Raw genomic sequence first — 10,001 nt, forward strand, 5'->3', positions numbered from 1 at the left:
GCCGCACCCCATGCTCTGCGGATCCCCCATCTCACCCCAGGGCGGCCGAGTGCAAGCCCCTGGCAACCCACCTCGGCTCGGCCCTGGGGACGCCCTGGCTCTCACATCGCCCTGCCAGCTGCCTCTTCCCCGCGCCTCGGGAGCCACCCTCCTCCCACCCCTTCCTGCACCACCGCTGCCACCCCGGCCCGGCGCCCCAGAAGGGATACGCGACGGCAGGAACTACTGGCCCTGGTGCGCGCTCCGTCTCCACGCCAGGACCTGGGACGGGCGCCATCCAGGGATCATAGAACTCGATCCTCACGCAACCCGGGAGGTTACCGTCACCCCGCTCTGCAGCTGAGGAGGCGCCGGAGGACAGAGAGACGGCGCGCGGTTCTAGGAGACCTGACTCCACGCACCCGCGTCCTCACACTCAGTGAGTGTGAGAGGAGAGTCTGAACTGGGACACTGCTGTGAGGTGTCCTTTTGGATCATGGATAAACCTGAGAGAAATCGCATCTTGGGGCAGGAAGGAATGTGTCCCGGCTCTTGTCTCATTGCAGCTGACCACAGTGAAGAAGTAGTTGTTTTATGCCCACCACCTGCGAGGATTTCTGGAGAGGTGTGGTCACCCTCCTTGGGACTGATGCCCAGAAGTCCATGGACAGGCACTCTTTTGCCTGGTCTGTGAGGACCAGAGCCCATGGCATTAAAATGACATTATTATTAGGTAATCTTGAGAGTATTTTGGACAACTCTAAGCAGTGTATAGATTTTTAGTGGAGGTGGAATGAATGAAAATCATGGTTTGGATGGAAGAGGAGCTGGGAGGGAGGGAAGGAGTTGGTTCTTGACATAAATTCTAGGAGCTTTGGGTTGCATCCTGCTGGGGAAGTCTCCTCCACACCCGAATTAAATAGTAGATCCTCTAGGAAGGAGATTGTGCCGAGTTTTACCCACAAAGCAAAGTTTCCGGCTGAATTAGCACTCCCTGTCCTATTGTGTTGCATGCTGTCTGAGATATCCTAGACAACAGCAACAACAAAATTCCCAGAGCCGAGAGTTGTGGGATCTGAGGTCCAAATAACTATACAAATGACTGCTAATCATAAAGATTAGACCAGGCCCTGTGAGACCCTACAAGACAGGGCTCATCACACCCACTCGCTTCACAGGTGAAGAACCTGGGGCCACGGGGCTTGGCAGTCTTCCCAGGATCACGTGCTGGTAAGTGACGGGGTGGGGACCAGAGCCCTGGTCTGAATTCCTCTCGAGCCCACGCTGTTCCCACCCACCCCAGCCCCCGGCCGACCTTCTGACTGGCGATTCACTGCTCTTCTCAGTGCTACACGGTGTCTTTCAGGTGACAAAAAGCAGGCCCAAAAAAGGAAGGCGACAAGGCGAATCAAAGGTGACGTTCGTGCTGCCTGTGAGCTTTATTAACCTGGGGTCCTCCTGCCCGAGTCCCAGGGTCTTTGAGAGATGAGGCTCCGGCATCTCTGTTCAGTCCCAGCACCTTCCCCTGTGACAGCACCCTGCCCCTCCTCTTCCCCCATGTGCCCTCCTGTCCAACTCTGGGACCTGACCTGCTGACCAGCTCATCACTGCTGCCCCTTCTGAAGGCTGCGCCCTGCTCCCAATACAACTGCCCAGAATCGCCTGCCCTCCCCTAACAGTATTCCTCCTCCTTGCAGAAGCCCCCCTGACTGTTCGTCCCTCACCATGGAGCCCCTCTGATGGCAAAAACCCCTTCGAATTTGCACAGTGACTTTTCGATGTTTGATCATATCCCACTGGACATCTTCAATATGCTCTCAATATGTCTTCCAAATGAACTGGTGAGTAGAGTGTGATTTGGCCCATAATCTAACAGTTCTTGGGATATAACCCTGAAGCTAGACAGAGAATTTTTGAAAATACCTGATATTTACAGTAAGATTTTAATGGCCTATTTTCTTTGAAACTGGCCACTGAACACAGAAACGGATGAATCCGCTTACCTAGGTGATTAAAACCCAAAGCCTCCTGTATTAGTCTGCTCAGGCTGCCATAACAGAATACTATAGACTGTGCGAAGCTGAAGCCACGGGCATTTACTTCTCACAGTTCTGGTGCCTGGGAAGCCAGAGATCAAGATGCCAGCGTGGTTGGTACCTTGTGTGAGCTCTCTACCTGGCTTGTGGACGGCCACCTTCTCACTACGTCCTCACATGGCAGGGGGATAGAGAGAAGAAGCAAGGTCTGTGGTGTCGCTTTGTATAGGGGCACTGATCTTATACCGAGGGTCCCACACTCATGACCTCATCTAGACCTCATTACTTCCCAAAGGCTCCATCTCCAAATACATCACATCGGGGGTTAGGCCCCAACATATGACTGTTGGGGGACACTGTTGGGTCCACAGCATCTCCCTCATAAATGCTAGATGAGGAAAGACCATGAAACAAACAGCTACTAAGGCTGAATTTCTAAAACTTTAGAATACTCCTAGGAGGTGAACAATGCTTCCTCAGTGGACATGCTACCTTCGATTTTAAAAAGAGAAAGTAATTAACCATCGTCCCACTGTCTCTTGTCTGGTACAAGCAGGAAAGTCCTGGCTTTCAGTGCCTAATGGCACCTGTGCAGGGGCTCAGGCAAGTTCCGTCACGTGGGGGGTGAGCAGAGACTCAGACGGATAGGCTTGTGAGCTTGCATCAGATGGAAGGAGAACATCCTCGGTTTAATGAAATTACAGAGGTTTCTGCAAAAAGTCCTGTAAAGGGCCACTGAATGAACAAAGTGAATTCTCTCTGCTGAGATCTACAGAATCGTTTGACAATTAGTTGTGACCCTGTATTTGAAAGCATCTGTCACATAGTAGATGCTTGAAAATTTCAGAGAATTTCAAGGCAAATATGACCTCAGAAACTCCTCCAAGCAATGAAGACGGTTGTCGTCATAGCAAATCAACATAGTTGGTTTTTGTTGAGCCTCTACTTTGTAATGGTGCATGGGAGAGGCTCCAATGCCCGTCCACATCTTGTCTTGCTCTCCTTCCTGCGCACAGGGGACACACTATGCTGCCAGTCCACTTGCAGTTAGGAAGGGTCATGTGACGACCGTTGGCCACTGAGATACTAGCAGAAGCATTGTCTGTCACATGCAGGCACTTGAGAACCAGGATGCCACTTTTCTGCCCTCTCCCTCGATTTTTTTCACCAGCAAACATGGTGACCCCGTGGTGAGGTGCTGAAACCACAAGGTGGAAGCAGCCTGGATCCCTGGGTCCCTAGAGCTGAGGGCCCCTGCCAAACCACACAAGAATTTGCCTGCACAAAAACACACTGTTCTTGTGTTAGCCTTTCAAATGTCAGGGTTTGCCTGTGGCATCAGGTTGCAGTAACTTTAACGGACACAGCCACTATTTCTGTTGTTGGGTTTATATAAATATTTTAATTAGAAAGGTAGTAGTGTATATGTTCCCACTGCAAGAATGTCTAAAACTACAGAAAAATCACAGTATCCCCTTTACAAAATTTTTCCACAACTCAGCCTCCTGCTCAGAGGTCACCGCAACTAACAACCTAGAGTGCATTGCTTTAAAGTGGCCTATGGGCGTTTTCATAGATCTGTATACTATAAAAATATGTCGGTTTTATTTGACATGCGTATATAATGTCGTACATCTTGAGCTGCCACTAGCCTTTGCCACTGAATAAAAAGGATGCGGGGTCTTCCCCTGACAGCACATACAGCGCTATGTCACTTTTGAAACTACCCCCTGAAATGCTAAAGTGTGCATGTTCCATAATCAAACAGTTTCTTCCTGATAGATGCGTAAGTTGTTTTCCCTTTCTTATATGATTAATAAAATGAAACCAACACCTCTGAATTCTTGGGTAAACGTGGGTGTCTTCTGGTAAGGTATACATACTAACATAAAGATTGGGTTAATGTGAAAAGGGTGTGACTAGTTTAATATTTTATAAATATTTCTGAAATTTTATTCCAAAGGTACTATACCAATTCACATTCTTATAAGCATCACGAATGATTAAGATTGTAAGATATCAGCAGGCGTTTCCCCTTTACTTTGGGAAGGAACGATTTGGTCAGAATGACTGGGGACCAGACAGGACACCCTCTGCCAGGGAGGGACACTGAGAGCATCCTGGGTCCACGAGAGACACCACGTGCAAAGCCAAGTCCGGAGAGCTCCAGGCAGGCTGACAGCCAGGGCCCTGAATCCGGAGTTCAGGGTAGGGGGAAAAGGACCCCGAAGGAGAGAAGTTGGGGAGGTCTATTGGATGAATGGACCAGAGGCACGCCAAACAGCCCACCCTAACCTTAGAGTCCCCTTACCTCTGTCAGGAAGAGTACACCTGACTCCCTGCGTCATTCAGCAGAGCTTCATCTCCTGACTATGCTAGTGGTCCTTGAACCCTTGCCAGTGTTTCAGGGCTGGGCTGGGAGCTGTCGTGATGCCTGCTGGAGGCTGGGGACTTTCCCCCTGGGTGCAGGGCAATCCTCCATAGAGGCTGGGGCCATGTGAGTGAGTGGGGTGGGTCACTAGGGACAGACAGCTGAGATAGGCCAGGAATACCCATGAGCTGTGGAAGGGAGTGTGCAGCTGCAAGGAGGGTGAAATTGGAAGGGGAAAGCCATGGGATTAATCTCTTCAGCCTCTGCAGCTAAAGGGCTGGGTGTGGACATGCTTTGAAAAACTGTCCAGATGGTGTCCCTTTCTCACACTGCTTCCTGGGGTTTCTGAGTTCTTGGAACACCAGAGGCAAGTGTCCTGTGCTATGATGGCTGGCCTAGGTTGCCACTAGACACTGTCTGAGATAAAAGATTGGCCCAAGCTGCAGACATTTGCAGGGTGAATGGAAAACCCTTGGAGATGGCACCCTTCCTTATTAAACTGATGGAGATGTGTGGGGCCTGATGCAGGAAGTATCATGGACCAATCAGTTGAGAGCATACCCGCCTCCAACATGGTGCTTGGACCTGGAGAAGACAAACCCATAATGACACCCTCGGTAAGTTCCCCATGGGAATTATGAGTTAGGTGAGCAGTTGTAGCACTTGATGTTTCTTCCATGTAGGCAGAAGGCCCAGGCAGGAGAGGAGGCAGCCTCCACATTTTGAATCAGCGAATGAGACCCTCCAGTAATTCGATTCATTCATTCATTCGTTCATTCATTCATCCATCAAATATCAGTGAACACATGCTGAGAAAGAATACCAAGTCAACCAAAAAAAAAAAAAAAAGAACATGATAAAGCGCTTAATTCAGTCTGGGTGGGAGGATGGTGAGGTATAGACAGATGTGAGAGAGTTTTAGGAAGTTACGAACCATGACATGGTGAGGAGAGTATAAAATGACCTTGAATTCTGAGGTTTCTGACTAGGCAGAAACTGTTCATCTCAGCTGAGACTGAGGAAGAGCTGGTGGTGAGTGGATGAGGAAAGGTGTGAAGGATGTGGTCGGTATGGACCATGCAGACCTTGAGCTTCTGCCAGCTGACCATGTGGGGCTGTCCAGTGGACGGTAGGAAACAGGTCTACCACGAGAGGAGCCTGGGCTTGACATTAGGTTAGGCTGCATCAATAGGGGTCATTGGAGACCATAGGTTTAGGTTAAAAAGAGTGTTGCTTACATGAAAAGATGCGCTCCACATCACTAATTAGTAGAGAAATGCAACTCAAACCCACAGTGAGGTATCACCTCACACTGATGGGAACGGCCATCATTAAAAAGTCTACAAAGAATAAATGCTGGAGAGGGTGTGGACAAAAAGGAACCCTCTTACACTGTTGGTGGGAATGTAAATTGGTACAGCCACTGTGGAAAACAGTATGGAGGTTCTTTTGAAAACTAAAAATAGAGCTATCATATGATCCAGCAACCCCACTCCTGGGCATATATCTGGAGAAAATCCTTATTCAAAAAGATACATGCACCCCAACGTGCGATACAGCAGTATTTACGATAGCCAGGACATGGAAGCAACCTAAATGTCCATCAACAGAGGACTGGATAAGGAAGATGTGGTGTATATACACAACGGAACACTACTCGGCCATAAAAAAAGAATGAAATAATGTCATTTGCAGCAACATGGACGGACCTTGAGATTATCATACTAAGTGAAGTAAGTCAGACAGAGAAAGACAAATACCATATGATGGCACTTATCTGTGGCATCTAAAATATGACACAAATGAACTTATCTGTGCAACAGAAACAGACTCACAGACATAGAGAACAGACCTGTGTTTGCCAAGGGGGAGGGGGGTGGGGGAGGGATGGATTGGGAGTTTGGGGGTAGCAGATTCCAACTATTACATATAGAATGGGTAAAAAGCAAGGCCCTACTGTGTAGCACAGGGAACTATATTCAATATCCTGTGATAAACCATAAAGGAAAAGAAAATTTTTTTTAAAGAGTGTTGCTTAGATAGTGGCCTATATGCTATAGGATGCCATCTCCTCTCCTGCAAACACAGTTGGAAACTAAAGTTGCCCAAAGATTAAATTTATGAAAGACTTTAATGGGAGAAAGTACTCAACCAGAAAATCCAATTATAGAAAGGTTTCCTGTATTTAAGTATATTTTTCTGCGTATTTGTGGCTCATGCATACAGCTCCAATAATGACCTTTCCTTCTTACATTTGCTATGTCAGGTCACTGTTAAGACTTTACTCTTGACAACCTTTGGGAAGACTGAGCTTACACTCTCTCTCTGCTTCCCCCAATATCCAGACCCTCATCTCCTCAAACCCAGTGTGAGTTTCAGGCAGTTGGCAGCTCTTTGGTAACAAAAGTTGTTGATGATAAACAGGTCAGAGACCTGGAGGCAACATTGGGCTCTGGTACCTGGAGGCTGGGCTTCCATGATACATCATTTATCTAGTGGATAGTGGTTGTCAAAGTTTTAGATGTGGAACCTCTTATTCCAACTGAAGCCTTCCGCAGAAATCCACTCCACAAACATGAGCAAGGCAGACCACTCCGGTGGAGGTGAGGAGTGTAATCCCAGAATCCTGCCTGCCCCCTTGAAGAAGTGGGCCCTGACACCCAGCCACAGAACTCCCAGGTCCTCCTGACCACAGCTGGGAAAGTTCTATGCTGGAAGACCCTTCTTCAGACATGGACCTTATGCTCCTGCACAGGCACCTATTTGTGTGGACTCCATTCTGCCCAATGCACTGACTCCTAATTTATCTGTCTGGGTTGCCAGCGCTGCCAGCAAATATCACCCTAACCTCTGCATTCTCAACATAAGTTATCATCCCGTTTCTTGTTTCCCAAACTCTTCATTGCCCACTGAGTCTATCTCTGGACTCTCTAATCAGCAACACTGATCTATGTGTCTACCCTTTAGCCAATACCACACCATCTCGATTACTATAGCCTTTTCTTAGAATCAGGTAGTGTGATTCTTCCAACTTTATTCTACTTTTTCATAATTGTTTTAGCTATTCTTGTTCTTTTGCCCTTCCATAAACTTCTTTTGGCTTTCTATAAACTTTTTGAATCGGCTTGTTTATACCTACAAAAAAAAAATCCTGCTGGAATTTTGATTGGCATTACTTTAAATATATAGATCAATTTACTGAAAATTGACATTGTCACTATGTTGAGTCTACCAGTCCGTGAACACAGTAGGTATCACTATTTATTTACTATTCACTTAGGTCTTGATTTCTTTCATTAGCATTTTGTAGTTTTCAGCATACAGATCCTGAAAACTTAGATTTATAGATTAGATTTTATAGATTAGATTTATACCTAAATATTGCAATTTTGGAACTATTGAAAATGGTAAGTTTTTTTCAAAGAGGAAATTCATATATTAATGGAGATAATTTGTGAGATTTCTTGTTACATATGAAATGAAACTTGCAGTGGATATCTCTGGACAAATAACTTTTTGACTGGCAGGAAAGTCTTCTAAAACTTTAAATTTTTATAAAAGAATCAGTTTGGTCACTCTAGAAGTAACCTATGCTCATCACAGAAATCAGAGTAAATAATAAAAGCACCCATAATCTCACCAGAAAGTGGTAGGTTTTTAATTTTTTCCATTTTTTTCCAAAATGGTTTCCAATTTTTTATTGTAGTTGTATATAAATACAGTTAATTCTGTGTGTTGATCTTGTATCCTTCAACCTTGCTGGATTTGTTGTGGTTGCCTTGGGATTTTCTCTGACTCCCTCCCAGGCTGCCAGATATGAGAAAGCCCACAGGGTGCCAAGACAGCAAATGAGCCCCGTGCCTTTCCGAGGCTGTACCCTCACTACCAGAGGTTCTTCCAGGTACCATGGTGCCAAGGGCTTCACCCTCTGAAGAGACCATGGGCTGCCCACTCAGCCTAAGCTCTTTGGCCGCCCAAAATAGAGGTTAGAGTCATGATATGATTTTTGCACCAGAGGGGAGACTAAAGACAGCTGTACCAGTACCTACTGTGTACTGGACTCTGACTGGTGCCCAAGAAGGCTGCTGGAGGTGGGAGGAGGCAGGATCAGGCCTACCCCTTGACAAAGGCAAGTTCTCTGTAGTATTCCACTCCCATGATTCTGGATTCACCACAGCCACAGCCTCCACTCTAGCCACCTTCCAGGTGAAACAGTGGAAAGAAAAAAACAAAGAGAAGAGAGAAGAGGAAGGAAGAGTAGACCTGATCTCTAGGCCAAATATAAGGACTGCAGAAATACACCAGCCAAATAGAAGCATTGAGGAAGGAAAGAAACGAGAAGTAATCCTTTGTGTGTAAGAGAGAGATCCTGGAGCTGATAGTCTCTGCTGTTATTTTATTTCAAATACAGAAATCTGATTTAGTGGTGTTCTGGGGTGTTATGAAAGGGAAGGTGAGGATCTCTGACAAGCAGAGAGACAGCAGGAAAGTCAGAACTGGACAGGCAGCCCAGATCTGGTTTTCTGAAGATGACACCTCCCCGAGTTGTGGAAAACACTATGTCGGGGCAATATTATCCTACAGAGCACCCACCCCTACCTAAGGCCCCATGTGTCTCCTTGGGACAATCTACACTGTGGCAAGACTTCGGGCATTAAGGAATGTTTCTCCACACCCTCTACCCACAGCACTTGGTCCTGAAGGCCTCTTCTCTCCCTCATTCCAACAGCTAGACATGAGTCACCTTCTAAATAATGAAAAACAAAGACTGTAAATACAAGACAGTCTAGTAAGGAGGAAAAAATATCGGGCCTTGGTCCAAGCAGCAGACAGAATGATTTAAATGCATGCTTCCCGCTTTGAATATAAAGACACTCAGCAGAACTGAGAAGAGGGGGAAAGGAGAAGATTAAGAAACCAAGAAGGCGCATAGCCTCAGACCTGTGTGGAATGGCAATTGCCCCAACCCTCTCCAACTCTTATTCTTAGGTGACAACCTTCCCCCCACCTCCTCCCAGATCTGCAATCCTAACTGCCTAGGGCTCATAAAGCAACCCCCAGAGGATGAATCTGACACTTTTCGAGGGATGATGGAGGTTGAAGGGAAAGTCTGGCCTGGATTACAGTAAACTGCAAAGAACCCATTGAAATTGCTTCCTGAGAAAATAGTAGACCCGTTTTTAAAAACAGGAAGGAAAGTGAGGGAAGAATGGATGAAGGGATAGAGGAAATGGAAAAGGGAGGGAAGAAAGGAGGGAGGGAAGGAAGATAATTTTTTTTAAATCTATGAAGCAAATAATTGAAAGGGCTGTTTTTGAGGACAGGGTGAGCAGAAAGGAGGAGGAAGTAGAAGGAAGTAAGAAGGTTAATGAAAAGTTGTCCAGTGGTAAGAGCCTTGGACAACGGGTTAGGAAATTCAAATTCTAGTCATTGCTCTGCCACTGACTTACTAAGTTGCAAGTGCCATCCCTTCTCTGGGTCTCAGTTTCTTCATCTGTGCAATGGGGATGTGTGGGGACTTAGAGCTGCCACCAAGGTCCCTGCCTGCTTAGTTTTCACAGGAGAAAGGCAGACCTCACAGGATTAGGCTGCCAGTAGGGATATATGTATCATTT

At 46.6% G+C, this 10,001-nt stretch overlaps 1 protein-coding gene across 1 annotated transcript in view; it reads right to left on the reverse strand.

Moving 5' to 3' along the window:
• LOC129391716 (protein EOLA1-like) overlaps positions 1 to 303 on the reverse strand; it is a 1,739-nt gene extending 1,436 nt beyond the window's left edge. Inside the window, exon 1 of the mRNA XM_055081616.1 lies at positions 227 to 303. Coding sequence (XP_054937591.1) covers positions 227 to 288 — 62 coding nt within the window. The 5' untranslated portion in view covers positions 289 to 303. The remainder of the gene's footprint in view (positions 1 to 226) is intronic.
• Positions 304 to 10,001: the final 9,698 nt, after the last annotated feature.

Source organism: Physeter macrocephalus, chromosome 21 (genome assembly GCF_002837175.3).
Source record: "Physeter macrocephalus isolate SW-GA chromosome 21, ASM283717v5, whole genome shotgun sequence".
Lineage (NCBI taxonomy): Eukaryota > Metazoa > Chordata > Mammalia > Artiodactyla > Physeteridae > Physeter > Physeter macrocephalus.